Source organism: Schistocerca americana, chromosome 3 (assembly GCF_021461395.2).
Source record: "Schistocerca americana isolate TAMUIC-IGC-003095 chromosome 3, iqSchAmer2.1, whole genome shotgun sequence".
Classification (NCBI taxonomy): Eukaryota; Metazoa; Arthropoda; class Insecta; order Orthoptera; family Acrididae; genus Schistocerca; species Schistocerca americana.
The window spans coordinates 232,003,294-232,022,938 of record NC_060121.1 but is presented as its reverse complement, the minus strand read 5'-3'; the positions used below and the strand labels follow the sequence as shown (position 1 = coordinate 232,022,938).

Here is a 19,645-nt window from a genome sequence, read left to right as displayed (position 1 = left end):
AAAAATGATGTTGGCTGACAAGTGTGACATGTTCCACTACAAAAAGAAACGTAAAATAAAACAGAAAGAATTAAACATTTCAGTTTTTTATTTTTTTAAATGTTCTACATATATTGTAAAACTAAAATATCAGATTTGCGTTTAATCATTTGAAGAACTAGCAAAGGTTTGATTATTTCAAGGCTTTAATGACTATGTTTTGTAATTTTACCATAAGTATATTTACCTGACTTCACAATCATCATGCATCCATTCACTTCATGCACAGGCACATGTAGTCATTCTCTATTTGCTGAAATGGTAAACCCGAAGGAGCTCACAAAAGAAAGAGTAGTTATCATTGCTTAGATGCCTTCCTGTGGTTAACAGGTAACAGCTATGTACGGATCTTACTCAAGTTAATCCATGATGATAAAAAAGCATTCTGACTTACATTAAAATAATCTCACCCAATTATTATAGTTTTAATTGCTGCCAACCTTGGTTTATGTTGCCTAACCTAATAGTTCATTTTCCAACAAATGGAAGAAAGATATACATTTAGGTGCAATAATTGAGGTTCACAATTGAAAAATAATAAACCTGAGGATTTCTTTATGCAGGAACAAGATTATCAGCAGAAGAAAATAGTTTGTTAGTCTCCCCAGGAGTTACAGCTTACATTACATGCCACTCAGTACCTCAGGGCTCAAGTCTTTCTTACTGCAGATTCATACGGCCAGATGGTACAAATATACCTGCAATCCCAGGGGTCATGAAAGAAAAATATATATATTATGGTGATGGACTGGAAAGTGGCATATGTGGTCTGCAGATCAATAATCTGCAGAATGAAGATATTGGTAAATGGACATGTGCAGCAGAATTACAAGACGATAGATCTGAAGCCACTGACGTCATACAAATCAACATTAGTGGTAAGTTACGTGGAAAATTTGATAAAACTTTTGAACCATAGTACTCAGTGATTCTTTAACTATATGTCATATGATTTAATTTTCAGAGACATCTGTTGCTTCTGTGAGCATTATAGTTGTAGCTGTAGCAGTCAGTCTAATTGTGGCATCTGCTGGGGCTATATGGTGTGTAAAAAGACATTACAAGCATTCTAAACAGCCTGTGCCTCCCATTGTTTTCTCAGAACTTAAAGAGTCTGTCTCACAAGTAAGTAACATCATTCAGAATTTTCATAGATAACAAGTAGAACCCCCTCAAAATTATGTTATAGAGTACTCATTTCTCTGCATCATTTTCTCATGCTAACTTTTATCAAAAGTAATATCATAGTGAAGCTGTTGCAAAGCTTCCTGACAGATAAAAATAATGTGTGGGGCAAAATTCAAAGCTGTTCCCTTATTTTTCATACCTTTCTAGCATTCAGGGTCATCTTATTATTTTGTTAAACCTGTGAAGTTCCTCAAGAAAATATTGTTTACTCTTAATATTGTGTGTACAGTAATTTATTAAGGACCTTGTGGGTTTGAAAATCACTTGAGCTCATGTTCTATCTCTACTCATCCCATGCTTAATGTTATATTAAATGATATCAATTACAGAAAATCTGACGCAGTTAAACCCATTTAAAACTGTCTGCTACTTACAATACTGTTATATGGAGTTTTTTTGCATGATGTAGTGCTATAGACAGTTAACAAAACCCACAGATTTTATACTTGTGTGAGGAACATACACTAGAACCCATAAAGATTAGAGTTGAAAATTCTTAAATTCAGAGCATTTTGTTTGTGCCTTGATCATTATTCAGATTCAGTGCTTCATTTTTCTTTGCCTGGGGGATACTGGTATCTAGCTCTTCATCTGTAGCAAAAGTGCTGAAATGATTTTTTTCTGATTGTAAGTTGAAAATGTATTTTTGTCATATCTTGGTATACTTTTCCTATTCAATAATAGATGACATGCTGCTCAGTCAAGGAAGCAATATTAACTGTTTAATTATTTTGAATTTTGCTGCTAAGTTTGTGGGAACAGCATTCTCATATATTGCAAGTGCCACCAGGTGCCCTTCAAGGCATTGTTTGATATGCTAGCCATATCTGAGTGTCTACATGGCACACCTCTCATTAAAAGTAGTCATCATTGCTGTATATGGTTATTGATGTTAAGAGAGCAGTGCGGAGGGAAAGCTGTTGAAAAATCAAAACTCTTTTACTATCAGTATTACAAAACATTTCAGAAATTCACATGTGAACACCATACTATACATCGCAACTGGACACACAATCCAAATTCATTTTGCTTACATATATAATGTTTTCTTTTGCTTATTCCTCTGAGTGCAATCAACATGGCTCTTTGCAGAGTGATTTTCTTTACAAGATGATAAAAGAGACCTTGAATAGTGTATTCCTAAAAGCAAAAATTATGGCTTCTATGTTTTCTTCCCTAAAATCTGACAAATTAGGGTCAAGCAGGCTCATCCACTAATACAGTTTTACCTGTATATATTCTGTAAATAACGTTTTTTCTGCAAATAGATCTGATGTCTTGTAAATACTTGCTTGCCTTTAAGCCAAGTATATGAGTATATGCTTTCACCTTTAGTCTTTTGTTATATATTTTCTTGCTAGTCATGCATGGTGCAGAAACTTAAGTTTAAAGACATTTAATTTGTTCATTGTATATCTGCTGTTGAGAAGTCCATAACTGATTATAAGAACTAACAAAATATGGATAATATGAGATACATAAGCAGTACCAGTCAAATAGTCTTTTTTAGTAACCATGCAATATAACAAATTTTCCTTTGTTAGTTTTTGTCTATTTATAAGTCTATGTTCAATCAAAAAATTAGATGTAACAAGTAATGTTGTATGGAATTAATACTGCCTTTCTTTTTCAGTCTGATACAGGCTCATATTTATCCAGTGACAGCAGTTCACAAAGTGAAACACCTCAAAGAATGAGTTTGATACACATTTAATTCAGTGAGTTAGCACATAACTACAGCTTTGTCATGCTGTCTAAATTTTGTACTGAATACCTCGATTCCTGTTAAGGATATTATTATTATTATTATTATTGTTATTGTCAATATTATCATCATCATCATCATCATCATCATCATCATCATCATCATGATTACTAATCATTGGTCATCCCACATCCAGTGCTGGGTAAAGGTCTTTTCTAGACTTTTTCATGTATTACAGCCTTCAGCATTATTATTATGCAATTGTTGCTGTATCCAAGTTAACAGAGTTTATATTTTTCTTAAAAATGTGTGCTGCTTGTCTTTAAAAAATTGTGGCTCCAAATTGAACCAAATCATAACATCTTCATTATTTATATATTTATTTAGTTTTTATATAAGAAATGTATATAATAAGAGAGTTTAAGCTTAAACATGTGTATGTACTGTAATTGTAGGATTGAATATCATGTCACAGTATTATGTGCAAAAGCACCACAAATATACTTGCATTTTATGGTGAAAATATGTGAAAATTATTGAATCTAGAAGTAATTTTAGTACTGTACATTGATCCTCATAACAACTAATTTTTGTTTTCAGTCCTTGTAAATAAGAAAAGAAAAGAACAATAAAAGTAACTGCTTTTCAAATTATATTATTTGCGAGCTACTTATATACCGTTGCTTGTGCAACCATGTCTGGGGTCATTCCTCATATTAAACAAATGCTCCGGAGTCTAGATTATTTATGACATCACATGCACGCTGGGAGATGCTGCATTGTTCACTGCTTGTAGTGTCAAGATATCTCCTCACCTGAGGAAGCATGTAGGGCCAAAACTAACCTGGTCAGTGTGGTGAAGGACAGTGCGGCAGTAGCATGCTGGCTGACACTCCCAAGGGGTCAGAGCTCTGACACAGAAGAGAAGGTGAAGAAGCAGAAGCTGGCTGCACAGATTGAGATTCTGGAGGTACTGGTGACTCCACTGGCAACGGAACAGGGTTAAAGACCAAAGATATCTGCAGCAGCTGGCATGAAAGACATGAAAGGACTAAACATCTGTTGTCCCCTGTGAGATGCTGCAGATTATAGTGCAGAGGTGGCTACTGCTACAATATCCACTCAGATGGTGGTGACTTCTGGTTAGGACACCACAACCAAAGTTGATTTCAATGCCTGCAGACCAATCCTGTCAGTTGTCACCAGGACCATTTCATGGCCTGGTTGCACTGAAATCATGCCCCATCACTATCAAAGGGTCTGCCCAATGGTGTGTGCTCAGATGGGAGTGCCCATATGAAAAGGCATTGCTTCTTCTTCAACTCGAGCCAGCACCAGTGGTAAAAGGTTGACCAGTGTGTGGTGGGGTCACCCATGCAGTACCCCTGGCTGCTCACCACACTTTGATGAGTATGTGCTTGGCTTCCACGGGGCCCCAACCTTTGCAGCATTACCTCCTCTTCCTGTGCTGCAAACCTACACTTCAACTATTGGTTACCTCCTCTGACTTCCCATTGGATGGTCGTTTTGGTGTAGACCCTTCTTGGACTTGGTTCATGATTTTGGCCTTGATTTCCAGTTTCACTCCTGGCACTATCTTCACACTCCATTAACAGTTATATGGGCCCATTTACTGGGTTTGACCTGCCATCTTTTCCAAATTTTACAGAAGTGCACGTCATGCTGGGAAAGTCATCCACTGTGGTGTATACTCTGCTTCTGTGCCCTTACATCTACATCTACATGATTACTCTGCAATTCAGAGAGTTCATCGAACCACAATCATACTATCTCTCTACCATTCCACTCCCGAACAGCGCACGGGAAAAACAAACACCTTAACCTTTCTGTTCGAGCTCTGGTTTCTCTTATTTTATTTTGATGATCATTCCTACCTATATAGGTTGGGCTCAACAAAATATTTTCGTATTCGGAAGAGAAAGTTGGTGACTGAAATTTCGTAAATAGACCTCGCCGCGACGAAAAAGTCTTTGCTTTAATGACTTCCATCCCAACTCGCGTATCATATCTGCCACACTCTCTCCCCTATGACGTGATAATACAAAATGAGCTGCCCTTTTTTGCACCCTTTCGATGTCCTCTGTCAATCCCACATGGTAAGGATCCCACACTGCGCAGCAATATTATAACAGAGGACGAACGAGTGTAGTGTAAGCTGTCTCTTTAGTGGATTCGTTGCATCTTCTAAGTGTCCTGTCAATGAAATGCAACCTTTGGCTTGCCTTCCCCACAGTATTATGTCATCTTCCCAACTGAAGCTGTTCATAATTTTAACACCTGGCACCCTTCTTTCCTGTTGTAGTAGTATGCCCAAAACCAAACACAGAACCAATCCCATTGTAAGGGGGAAGGGGGTGGGGCACACTCCCCATGTATGCCTTGGAGTACATGCCCATCATGACTGGGACATGGGGAGTCCCAGCAATGGATTATTGGCCAAGTTGCCATTGCTGAGGCTGGATGGCACCCATGGGGAGAGCCCCCATTTAGAGTGGATGACACCATGGCAGACAGTTCGCACACGAAGCAATTTAAACTTTCTTCAGCTGGTGGTCACAAAGCTCCAGCAGTCTCTTTGAATGGAAAGGCCTTGTATGGAGCAATAAAATACTTTCCCACCATGTTATCTTCCCTGGCCTCACTGTGGGTGGAATGTGGGACTAGACGACAAGGAGGAAAATACTCCCCCAATACTTAGTCTGTACTAGGACTGATGGGGAGACCTTTTTGGCTAAAAAGCCTCTATGTTTTTGTCGAAAACTTGAAGACAAAAATGGGGAAGTTGCAGCCATCTCTAAGATGATCAGTTACCTGCTGATTAAAATGTCATCCCCTGCCCATCCACAGGCATTGCTCTATTGTGAAAAGTTGGATGACATTCCAGGGACTGTCATCCCCCACAAGAGTCTCAATTGTTCCAGGCATCATCTTTCACTGTGATCTTCTTTTGCAATCTGACAATGAGGTGTGGGCCAACTTAGAGCAACAGGGTGTGAACTTCATCTGTTGTGTCCAAAAGGGTCCAAATGAAAATAAAGTTGCTACCAGGGCTTTCATCCTGGCTTTTCAGGGTGACATGTTGCATGAGAATGTCAAGGTGATGATCCACCAGTGTGGTGTGAAACCCTATATTCCACTTTCTATGAGATGCTTCAAGTGCATTAAGTTCAGACATATGACTTCCCGTTGCACCACTACCCCTGTCTGCAGGGATTGTTGAATGTTGCACTCCCCCCCCTCTCCCATATGTGTAAACTTTGATGAGTTCCATTCTCCCTGTTCACCAGAATGCTCCATTTTTAAGTGAAAGAAGAAACTCCAGGAGTATAAGGTCCTGGACAAGTTCACATATCCAGTCCCCATCCCCCAGATAGAGGCATCTCATCTTCCTCTAGCTCCTCTCAGGACTCTCCCTTCCACAGTTTCTGCTGGTTCATAGCCAGACACCAGTTGATGGCTGAAAGAACCACAGGCTGCTGGCCATCAGACTTCTCGTTCTTCCTGTGTCCCTGGAACCAATCTAGGGAAACCTTCCCAGTCCTCATCTTCTAAGGAGAAGAAGAAGTGGAACTGTAATGGATTTATCCACCACGTGGCTGAGGTATGGCATCTTGTAAGTACTTACCCTGCATATTATATTGCCACCCAGGGAACATAATTTCCAGCAACTCAGACCTCTACCATTTGTGGCTTCCGAGGTTATTTTAAGAATCATACTGACTATGAGAGGTTACGGGGTAGAGTTAGTACATATATTCTGGCCTCTATATGTAGTGACCTCATGCCTCTTGATACAACTCTGGAGGCTGTGGCTATTTGGGTTAGGGCACATCAGTATTTTAACATTTATCTCCCTCCCAATGATGTCATGTCCCAAGATATACTGTCTGCATTACCCTGTCAGCTCCCTCCATTTTTTCTTCTCTTTGGCAACTTCAGTGCCCATAATCCTTTGTGAGGTGGAATAATGGTCACTGGCCATGGTAAATAAATCAAAACTTTACTGGCACAGCTCGATCTGTGCCTCTTGAACTCTGGTACCCCACACACTTCAGTGTGGCACACAGAACTTATTTGGCCATTGATCTTCCCTTTGGCAGCCCTGGTCTTCTACCATCTATCCACTGCAGACTCCACAATGACCTGTGTGGCAGTGACCACTTCCCAATCTTCCTGTCCCTCCCTTAGTGTTGCTCGCCTGGATTCCTGCCCAGATGGGTCCTCTGCAATGCTAACTGGGATGGGTTCACCTCTGCTTTCATCCTTAGCTCCCCATCACAAGGCAGTATCAATGTGGTTGTTCAGCATACAGTGGCAGCTATTTTTTTGGCAGCCAACCAAGCTATCTCCTATTCCTTGGGAGTCCCCCATTGAAAGGTGGGCTCTCCAGTGCCACAAGCAACACCCTTCTCTGGAGCACCTCGTAGCCCTTAAATGGCTCTGTGCCTGTGTCCACTACCTCATAAAATAATGAAAGCAAGAATTCTGGGAATGGTACATTTTTACCATTGGATCACATAGTTTCTATCACAGGTATGGGCGAAGGTCAGACACCTCTATGGCATCCAGTCCCCTGTAGGTGTACCAAGTATTTCCTCATCTGGTGCCATTTATACTGATCCAGACTCTGTCACCAAATATTTTGCTGAACATTATGCTCATGCATCTGTGTCTGAGAACTACTGCCCTACCCTTCAACTCATAAAACAGCAGCTGGAGCATATGTGCTTATCTTTTACTATTCACCAGCTGGAGTAATATAATGCTCCATTCAGTGAATGGGGACTCGCCAGTGTTCTAGGCCATTGCCCTGATATTGCCCCAGGGCCAGAGTGCGTCCACAACCAAATCCTGATACATCTCTTAAGGGATTGTCAGCATCACATCCTTGCCCTCTTTAATCATATCTGGAATGAGGGTGAGTTCCTAACTCAGTGACGAGAAAGCACAATAGTTCCAGTACTGAAACTGGGTAATAATCCCATCAAGATGGACAGTTATTGCCCAGTCAGCCTTACCGACATTCACTGTAAGTTGCTCAAATGCATGGTGACCAAACAGCTGTGTTGGCTCCTTGAGTCTCAGGGCCTTTTGGCTGCATCTCAGGGTGGTTCTCACAAAGGCTGCTCCACTGCCGATAATTTGGTTCACCTGGAGTCCACACCTGGCCTTCACACATCATCAGCACCTCATCTTTGTCTTTTTTGATTTACAGAAGGCTTATGACATGGCATAGCATCACCTCTTCCTTACAATGTCAACTGATTCAGGTCTCCATGGTTCACTCCAGATTCTTGTCAAGAACTTAGTTTTGCACCGTATGTTCCAGGTTCAAGTGGATGCTTTACTCAGTGTGCCCCATATCCACAGGAACAGGGTCCTGGAGGACTAAAGGACTCTGTACTCAGTGTCCCTCTCTTTCTGGTGGCCATCAGTGGTCTAGCGGTAGCTATGGGGTCTTTGGTATCACTCTTTTTATATGCTGATAATTTTTTATTTTATTATTGCTCCTCTACTATGGCTGTTGCTGAGTATAACCTACAAGGTGCCACATGAAAGGTGCAGTCGTGGACCGTCATCCTCATCCTCAGCTTTCAGTTTTCAGCTGCCAAGACTTTTGGGACTGGTCTTCAATTCTCGGTTGACATAGCTTCCCCACCTTTGTTAACTTAAGTGAAAGTGCTGGCGACACCTCAATACACTTTGCTGCCTGAATTCATAAGCTGTTCCTCTAAATTGTCTAGACGTGTTTGGACTGGTGCTGTAAACTTGTTAATGTTATGTGTGTCAAGGACCAAGCGCACCTTGCCATCTGGCTTACACACAGCCTTTAGGGCTACAATAAGGGGAAAATGATTGCTCAATTTTGCCCCATTCAAGCATTCTGTTACTCCTTTTCCATGGTCTAGGGTATGAGGTAGAACAAAAAGTTTTGTAAGGATATACTTCCATTTTATATGCAAAATTCTTAATGATACCTGGTCTGTTTTCAAAAACATGTATATAAGCAAGTGTCAGTTCCTTAAGTTCCCCTTGCTGTTCTTGACACAAGCAATTTGATTCACTTACCTTTGTGCTTATTGTGTCTACATTTACTTCTGCTGCTGCCGACTGTTCTGTATTGTATGTGTTGACAAACATATCTATGGGATTTACCAATTGAACTTCAAAATCATGAGTAACTTCAGTTTTACATCTATTGGTATTCCCATGATTAGGTCTATTACAAATAATTGGCTACTTACAGTGAAATAACATTGGCCTTTTCCTATATCAATTTGTACTTGGTATGTCCTAACTGTATCCATACTGATTAAACAATCAACTATTAATTTCTCTACTATCAAAAAATTGTATTGTACAGGAAACTGTCCTAATTGTACAGGAATTAAGGCTTGTATCTTGACCCATTTTGATTTGTACCTTGCAGTTTTGCACTAGCAGTGTGGGTATATGCCCATGTTTCTTCAGTTCTTGAAAGAATCCCTGTGACATCAAATTAGTCGCAGCACCTGTCGAACACAATGGGTACATCAAGGTCAAATATTTTGGCTTTAATAGTAGCTTATACCTTGCTTTTGGTCAGGTTTTTCTGTGTATCCTCATTACTTTGATATAGGTCATCTCTCACATCACTACCTTGATCATATCTGATAAAGCAAATGTTGGTCAAGCTCATCCCCCCACTCTCCTTCGAGGTCACAGAACAGGGGCGCTACCATAATCATGTCAAGTTTTCCAGTGTTGGAGCAGCACCGGTCTCTGCGTTGGGCATAACTTCCACTATATGGACAGTATGTGTTTGATTACACCAATTAGTATCCTGTGCAGCTCTCAACTGATATTCTCTTTGCCTCTGGGCATTATTTGACATATGTGCATTATTTTTTCTGGCTGAATCCCACTTTCTGTGGGTTATTCGGTTGTCTGGTATTGTTTTGTGTTTGCTAAGTGATCGGCTGATTATTGCCGGTGGCTTGTGTCTGTACATATTGTGCGGGCTGGCCATACGCTACTCACCTGTTTTAGATGTTTAGTAAAAACATCTGCCCATTTATTTTATATCCACCTTTGAATTTACTGCTTTCTCCATTGCGATTGTGATTACTGTTACCATTACCATAGGTTTGTGTGGGGTAAGGTTGCCATCCATGTTGTACTATGAATCCATTGTTTACTTGTTGGTCCACAACTCTCTCTGGCACTATCAGTGTATTAACAGGCATGGGTTGCACAGGTCTCTCTTTGTATATGAAATCTATTGAGTCCAGTACACATAGATAATATCCGATATCATGTTACAGAATGGTAATTAGTTTTTCTCTAATGTGTGCAGGAAGTTTGCTCTTTAAAATTTTCAGCACATCTACTTGAGATACCGGGTTCATCCAGTATCTGGTTTTATTCAAATACTTTTCAAAATAGCCGCTTAAGCTTCCATGTTTGCTATTGAATGGAGCTGGGTTGAATACTTCACATCTGAGCCTCTCTTGTGTGGCCTCAGACCAATATTTATCCAGAAAGGCTCTTTCAAACTGTTCATAGTAGTGGCAATGTCTTGCCATGTCCGTAGCCCACAGCAGAATGTCAGCTTTGATGTCTCCAGCAACAAATCTAATTTTCTGGTCTTTGGTCCAGGTATGAGGTAAAACATTTTGAAATGATCTAATGAAGACCATGTGATGTGCTCTTTTCCCTTCAGAGGTAAATAACAGAAATTGTCGATGCCTAAGTAATCCCTCATCTGCAAGTAATGTTACAAACATGCCATGCTGTCAGTGACAGGAGTGTTTATTTTTGCTTGTGGCATAGCGCATGGCAACTGTGCTTGCTTGATAGTTGCAGCTGCTGGCAATTGTTGCTGCATTCTGCAACCTTCACTATTTTCCTTCAATGTGCTAGCCCCTTATTGTGGGTATCCGGTGAAAGTATCTAACCTTTCTAAAAACATGAGTTTGTTTTCTGTCAAATGCTGTTTTGAAATGTCAGTAGTTATAGCAATACTGTCTCCTAACCTTTCCTGTACTTCCTTTTAACCCGAATCTATTTTAGCTAGAAGTTGCCTTTCTTTCTTCTTCTACAGTATCTACGTAAATTTTGCACTCTGACACTACCTTTTTCAGCAATGGTTGCATCTCCACTTCAGCTTTTTCAGTTATTTCCTTTACATTGGCACATAACTTACGTCTCTGTTTTTTGGCAAATTTTGACTCTAAACTTAACTGGTGTACTCTTAGACTTAACTTTTGTACTTCTTGCAGCTCTCTGACTGCATCGGTCACAATTTTTACTGATGCATCCACTTGGGATAGCATCTCCTGAATTTCAGAATATGCCTCACTGAGGTTTTGTAACTCACCTACAAGTTTTTCCTGTTTATCATCAACTGATGATACCTTTTCCATTAACATATTTATACTGTGCGACATGTCAGTGATTATTTCTTGTTTTAGCTGTTTACCTAGCGCTGTCAACTTCCTGGATAGTTAGTCAGATAATTCAGTGCATATACAGTAGTTTTGCTCACCTCACTGAACTGTTGACTAATACTATTCTTCAAATCATTAAATGCCTGATTTTGCTGTGTAAACTGTTGTCCTATATTTTCCTGATGTCGTGTGGACTGCTGTGTTACACCCTTAAGCTGTTGTTACATTTTGCTGAAATTCCTATTGTTTTGTAAACTTTTGTGCTATTAGTTGCATGAGTTGTGTCAAATTGTGGGTGTCACTAGTATTTACACTGCTTTTTCAAACTGTTTCCTGCTCTTGCATTCACGACATCATGAGCAAATAGTCAGAGGAAGATTTGCTGTTATGTGCTTCAGTTTCACTATTTGGAAAAATGTTTCCTGGTGAGAACTGAGAAATTGTCACATTGAGCATCATATCATGATTAGTTATATCATCAGAGTCATCATTTTTTAATAGTGGGACACCAACCTTGTTGTTTTGGTAGCCATCGGCCAGTTCACTAGTTGGCAGATTACTTTCAGCTGCTGCCAAGCTCAAATTTCCGACATCTTGGTGTATTGTATTTTGTAATGAGTTTTCAACAATGGCTATTTCCTTTGACTCCATTCTGAACAATGTTTAACAGAATTATGAAAATAAATTTCAAAAATGAATTTTTGATTGTATTGGTACTTTTCAATTAAAGTACAGTATAACCCCACTTTTATGTTCCCGGAATTAACGATTTCCCACCATTTTTTATCAGTCCTGTCAAATTTCCTATGCCCACAATGTTAATGTGCACCTGATTTTGCATCAACATATTTTTCCACGATTTACACATTATGAAAAAATGTTTGTGGAGAAAAAATGACACTGGCATGATGTTGGTTGCCCAGTAGCATTTACAAATATTATGTGGTTAAGTTTCTTGACACCAGAGAAGTCTACTCAGCGGAGTTGAACCAGTAAATGTGTAAAAGTTCAAACAATTTGTGGCTATCTCCAGCCACTGTCGAGCTCTACTTGGCATGGTGGCTGATATGAGTAACTAGGTTCATTCGAATGAAGATATCATAACCAATCACAACCATTTCTAAACTATCTCTACTGCACAAATGCAGTTTCATGATTGTTGTGATCATCGTGACACTTTTGTCGAACCATATTGAGGGTGTTTTGGCATATGGCCACTTGGAGTGCTAGTTGATACAGTCATTCACTTTGAGTTGCTCAAATGTTTTTAGTGTAAACACAACACGGAATACATATTTTATTCATGCTAAGCAAAACGTGTTTCGAGAATTTATTCTCGTTGTCAAGTGCAGTATTTACATATTTATTTTTTGTGATGTTACACAATCAATCAATGTGAGTGACAGTTCGCATGTGTGTGTGGTTCTCTACTTAACTGATGAGGCACGGTACCTGATAACCTGAAAAAGGTGACTATAGTGCAAGAGACGCAGAATAACACTTATTCAACCACCATACAAAATACTTATTTACAGATTTGCTTTTTACAATGAGAAAAAATTCTCAAAAAACATTGCACTAAACATGAAAAAATATGTAACTAGTGCAGTATTTCATTAGTTCCATTGTGCATAGTGCTGGTTATAAAAATATTGTTTCCAGATCGCCTCTCTGCAGCTCACGCAAATTCCTCTTGCCTGTTTCAATCCTCTTGATGCAGGATTCTTGGAGCGGACAAAATGATGAACAGATGGTTATATAACTACCCATATGCAATCTTCATCTCCCTAATAACATTTATAACACTTCTTTAATGTACAACTATAATACACATTTTTTAACAATACTAATGTGGCAAAACTGGTCATACATCCACTCACTACCACTCATAGTGACAATCAGAAATTAATCAATTGAAGAGCGCACTTAGCTCTATTCTTTGAAAATATTATCTTTTCCACAAAATACCTTATATGTTTTAAAAAATAAAAGAAAACAACAAGTCAAAAAATAATATGATCCATTACATGCTCCAAAATCTTTGTGGTGTAGTGGGTGTAGTGAGTCTGACTGACCAGACATACAATATAAAGAAAAATCTTGTAAGGGCCTTTTTGTCTCATAAAAAGGCAACGATCAGCTTTGCATCTCTTGTTTCCTTCAGGGTGCTATGAAGAAAAGCAGTTGTCACATCTATTTGTGCAATGTTCATCTCCTTGGCTGCAATACTAAGTAATGTTCAAATAGTTGACATCTTCAACACAGGGCTGTAAGCTTGTTGATAATCATTCCCTTTCTTTTGAGAAAATCCTTTGATAAACAATCTTACTTTGAATCTGTCAATTGATCCATCAGCATTTTCTCCAGTTTGTAGATCTGCTTACTTGTAATTGCCCTTTTTCCAGGAGGTAAACTTCCAAAGTCCAAGTTCCATTTTCATGAGGTGCCATCATTTCTTGACCCATTCCTGTTTTTGAACTGTCTCACTGACTCAGATGCATGGCATCACAATAAGATTCTGGTTTCTCAAAGGTGATTAACTGCATTATGTAATCTTCAAATCTTTTTGAAAATTTTAGCATTAAACATTCACCCAGCTGTGACCTAATCGTTTCATCATCTTATTGTTCTAATTTCTGTTCAGTTTCATCCTATAAATCACTATATCTATTCCACTCATTTTGTCAAAATATCTATTGAATTCATTTTGTTCTAATTTCTCTTCAGTTTCATCCTGTAAATCATCCTAGCTATAGAACTGATTTTCTCTTGGAAAACTAAATTTCACTTTGCTCTCAGTTTGTTTTTTCTGTTTACTGTTAAACTCTCCTCCATTATCACTTCAGATGTTTTTAATTGTATTCCCAGTGGTCTTTGCTTTTTTTATATAAATTATCTTAGTTTATTAGGAACTTCTGATGTTTCCTTGACAAAGTAAACAGAAATTTACTGTAATTATATTTGAATAAAAGAAAGTAGTGATACCCAGACTATGACATTTGAAAAGGACCACAGACACCTGTACGAATCATTGCACGCAATTCAGAAGCTCTTTTCTGGGTGCCAATTGGAAGATGATGTGCTTTACCATAAAATTTACCATAAATACAGCCTTTACATTGATGCCTAAGATCTTGGAGATTAACATCTTCACATGTCACTTAGTCTGATGTTCAAATATTTTACAATATAATCCTCATAAGTTTTATTGACCGATTTCATTTACTTCAGCAGCAAAAGGAGATATAATGCTTCTCATCATTAATTAAATAGTCCTCAATAATGATCATGGTTGCCAACTAGCTCTGTGACTTCATCCATTTAAAATAACACCTTTCTGTTGTGGATAAAAATGTTCTTTTTGGATTTTTATCATGTGCTGCTCAGATAGAAAATAGGTATTTTTTAATTTTTGGTACGTACCATCACTGAATGTGATTTTGTGCCACTTTACATTTACTGCTGCTTCCGTGTTTATGGTGTCCTTGCCAAAAAGTCAACAGTACCACCACCCACTGATGTAACTCAATGTATTGTAGATAATGGTTCAAGTGTCTTGAAAAAATTGTCAGTATTGATAATGACTTACCATTATCTACAAACCAGCTACCAGTATAACACTCCATCCTGGATTTTCCATTATTCAGATGACATGATGAGAGATGTTTGAGTGAAGAGTACAATGTTCATATTTGGAGTGTCAGCAGCTTCCAACACATCACTTTTCTGATTCTTTTGTGGTTGACCATCTACAGTCCACCCTTTGAATTTCTTGATGACATGGTTTGGCTTCTTAAGATGATGACAAACAATAATTTTCTTTTTCCACTGTGATTGTTTAGAGAGTTGTTTCAGTGACTCCTGAGGTGTAGAATCTCCTCCTTTACTTAGAAAGCTTTCTCGTATGCACAAAGTTGTCAAGTTATCGACAGTCCTGTCACTTTCTGATATAAGGATCCAACTTGATTTGAATGAAAAATATCCATGTGGTAGTATGCCTAATGTTTTACAAATTAAAAATGAATTGCATAATTCTGGATTATTTTCTACATCTTTGTCCAGTTCTTGCTTCAAATCATTCCACACAATTTTCAGCTTTGATATATGAGTTGCTACGTCATCATTAAAATGTCTCACAAATCCAAAAAGTCATAAACAGAGGTCATAAACTTTATCTTCAGGAACACTGTCAAATAATTTATGCAATTCTGCCCATACTTCTTGAGATTTATTATGACGTATTATTTCCTGCAATGTGTCTGCTGTCATATTCAGAGCCAATACAATTAAAGCATTGCTGTCAGCCTTAAGAGAATTATTTAGTGAGTTCTTCTATGTTTCTTTTAGTTGAACAGTAGCATCATCTGCTGTTTATACAGGTTTAACTAAACTATCTTCAATAACATTGAGTGGTCCAGGAATACCAAATATACAGATATTTACCCTGTATTTCCATGTATACCAGCTTTGTTGCCCTTCCAGTAAACCAATGCTTACCACTCTTGCCAAATTGACAGCTGAAATTCACAAATTGACTCCAAAAGTTACTCTGATATATAAAAGTTGCAATACAGCAATTTCAAAATTTACACTTCATTTATGTATTAAACTTGCAATTTGTGTTTCTTTAATTCACTTTGAATTACATAGCAGCACCTGGGCCCATAACCTGTTTCATTGGTTAGAAACAATGCAAGTTTTTCTTATTCAAAAAGCATTGGATTATTAAAAGCCTGCACATTAATACTTAACAATGGCAATAAGCACTTCAATTGTAGCAAAGAGTGTAAAATAATCCACATCTGGTAAGACAGAGATATTTAAATATCATACAAGTTATTTAATAAAAATGCTCACAACACAAAACTTTAACAGTGCTCAAGCAGCAATCTGGCGAGTAATCCTACTTAGATGTGCTGGAAAGCAAGTTGCAATAGTGGCTCTTTCCATGATGGTGCTTTGATATCCCTAGGATTTATAGTGAAGCCCTCCATAACTGCTCAGCCTTGGAGTCAAAGGAAAACAGATAGTTTCCAGTCTGCCAAATTCCATATCTGGGTCCATAAAGAGTCTGGAAATGGCATCTGCATTAGAATGTTGATGGGAATGGCAGTAATGTATGGAGTACTGGTAATTGGATAAGCGCAAGACCCAATAGTGATGATGGTGAGTTGCTCATTCTGGCAATTTAGACTTGGGGCAAAACAAAGAGAACAAAGGTTTCTGGTCAATAACAGAATGATACTTATTTCTGTGAAGGAAAAGCGTAGAATTTATACACTGCAAGCTAGTGCTTTCTATTTGTTAATAATGTTCCTGAGGATTATATCAGCCAGCAGCTGAGCTTGCATGACCTACCGACCAGAGATGCCCTGTGTCATTCATTGCTTGCAGTGACCTCATTTGACAAAAGTGTAGTGAGCTGTATCGATAGTATTGCATCATCCATTGATATATCGAACAGGATTACAAGAATACTGTACATACAAATGTAGTGTATTTCTAGATCAGCACTAGAAAACTTATATTGACGGATCAAACAACAGGGGTACTTTCACCTGGTCAGTTGTATTTTTCTGACAACTACTTTGAGGCTTATCTCCAAATGAACTAACTGTATTCAGTGTACATGTAGGCACTGAAGTAGAACTGGTGAATTTGAGGTGAGTGCTTACTCATCTGCTATATTTTCTTAAGTTTATTTTAAATTAATCATAAAAGGTACTTCATGTATGAAATGATGGTTAACACGATTTATCTATATTTTCTCTTACAATACAAGGGAATCTTGTTCTGTTGCCCTTCATACTACACACATTGGAATTAAAGGAACTGAGCAAAGTAACACATCAGTCAGAGAAGCTTCTAAGGAACAGAATGTGGCACAATGTGCCATGTTTTTTAATGCAATTACTTCACTACTGAAGAGAACAGATATGTATCAGAGAGAGAATGAGTGGTTACAGGGCAAAACAAGTCATATTGGGTTAAGTATTAAGAACAACAATTACTAGGAAACAATAACAACTGATTGTGTGAAACTTGATGTAATTGACTCAGGCAGCAACCTGGAGTTACCACAAATGTTCAGAATCATTTCATGCTTGCTACCCGCACTGCCACTGGCGCTGTGAGCGATGAGTGGCTGCCTCAAGACAAATGCTGGAAAGAAGCCATGCCCTCAGGGCAGTTGCCATGTCACCTAACAGGATCCTGTGGCTGATAAGCCTGATACAAGCTGGCACTCCGTCAGGAATGACAGTTCTTGTTGGTGCTCTGTATCATTCACATATTATGCCAACTGCCTTTTGATGACCACTACTGTATTGGACCAGACTACACTTGGACTGTGTCATTCTCTATTTATTGTTCACTGTTTCTGTCCAGTGAACACAGAATAAAGTGTGTTAATAAGTTTAAACCTCAATAGTGGTAACAAGTCCTTTTGTACATGCCATGCTTAGATTGCTCTGATACCGTGGACCTGGAATTACTGCAGCAGTAGCTGCCACAAAACAAGGAACAGTGTCAGTTGGATAGGCAGTGGAGCAACAGTGTCAACACTCGATTTTACTACAACATTTGTTGGCTTTGTCTGTCAGAGGAGACTTTTGCCCTGGCTGTCCTCCATTTCCTTCCTTTGTGGATGGCATTGGCCAGTAGAACATGTATTTACAGTGCCTCAGCCATCATTTTGTGATGTACCAGCTAACCAACACAAACTGGAAGCAGTCCTTTTTTTCTGTCATGGACCTCTCACAATTTGTTAGCTTTGCTCCCCAAGATGACTCCTACTGTGAGTCCTGATACTTTGTCACATCCCAGTATTTGCACTGTATTATCAGACCACTGCAGAAGCCAGTCTCGGGTGGCATGTGCTTGGTTGGAATTCTATCAACAGTGGAAGCTGCCATCAGAACAATGTAAGGATTAGGTCACCGAGCTTTGCAGCCTTAGTTGTCATTGTGCTTTCACGCATTCGGCAGATGCTTGTTGAAGATCATATGCTGAGTCTATGATTCAGGATTCTCTTCCTCAATTTGCACTGGATAAGGAAGTGCACAAAAAGCTATGCACCTTGCAGATCCTTCCTTGGATGAAATTCTTAAAATCACTATGGCTTTTGAACTCTCACAAGACTTGAACTGTAGAGAGGAGTATTATTTTTACCAAGACGTAAAGGACAAAGAGCTAAATATTGTGAGGCCCTCGACAATTACAACCTTGTAATCAGACAAGCAAAGAAGGCATCCTGGAATGCGTTCTGTGAGGGAGTACAGAGCATGACTGCTTAAGCCAGACTTTACAGAATTCTCACTAGAGTACCAACCAATCCAGGACGTACATTGAGGAAGGAGGATGGAGAATATACAAAGACAGCACATGAGATACTGGAAATGCTCCTCAAAACTCACTTTCCTCAAGATGCTCCCAGACAACACTGACCAGAATATGATCCTGGAGAGACAATGATTCTCAGGCACTCAAAGAGAGGACTGTGAAATGGCCAAGAAGTGTGTGGACTTTAATAAAATCCAATGGGCAGTAGGAACATTCCAACTGTTCAAGTCACCTGGCCCAGATGGAATTTTTCCAGCTCTCCTGCAACAGGCAGGAGAGAAGCTCTTAAGAGTCCTATGCAGGTTATTCAGGGTTAGCTTAGCAATAGGAATCATCCCCAGTCCTTGGAGGGCAGTGAAGGTTGTCTTCATTCCAAAGCCAGGGAGAACTGATCATACCAAAGCCAAGGATATGAGACCAATTAGTCTGTCCTCCTCCATTCTCAAAACATTGAAAAAACTGGTTAATGTATACGTTGGGGAGCGGACGCTAATTAGGGCCCCTCTACATTCAAACCGACACGCATATCAACCAGGTAAATCTGTGAGACAGCTCTCCACCAACTTGTTGTGAGGGCGGAGAAAGCACTTCACCTCCAAGAAATAGCCCTCTGCATCTTCCTGGATATTGAGGGGGGCCTTCAGTAACACGACCTTCAATTCCATGGTAAGGGCAGCAGAGGTGCATGACCCAGGGACCAATATATGTAGGTGGACGAGGGCCATGCTTAGCGGAAGGAAGGTAGAGGCTTCCATTTGGAATCACTAGTTCCTCGGCTGTTTTTCAGAGATTCTTGGAATGGCTGATTCAGGGCATTCCTTCATATGGCAATTATTTAGATGACACCATCATGACAGGCGCATCTACAGTCGAGTACCTGTAGAATTTGTATTCCAGAATTTCTTGTTTATTGACTGAGGGC

General features: G+C 39.1%; 1 protein-coding gene across 1 annotated transcript in view; it reads left to right on the top strand.

Moving 5' to 3' along the window:
* Nucleotides 1-3,518, top strand: part of LOC124607271 — a 234,656-nt gene extending 231,138 nt beyond the window's left edge. The window contains exons 11-13 of the mRNA XM_047139549.1: nt 603-917; nt 1,004-1,164; nt 2,861-3,518. Coding sequence (XP_046995505.1) covers nt 603-917; nt 1,004-1,164; nt 2,861-2,941 — 557 coding nt within the window. The 3' untranslated portion in view covers nt 2,942-3,518. The remainder of the gene's footprint in view (nt 1-602; nt 918-1,003; nt 1,165-2,860) is intronic.
* Nucleotides 3,519-19,645: the final 16,127 nt, after the last annotated feature.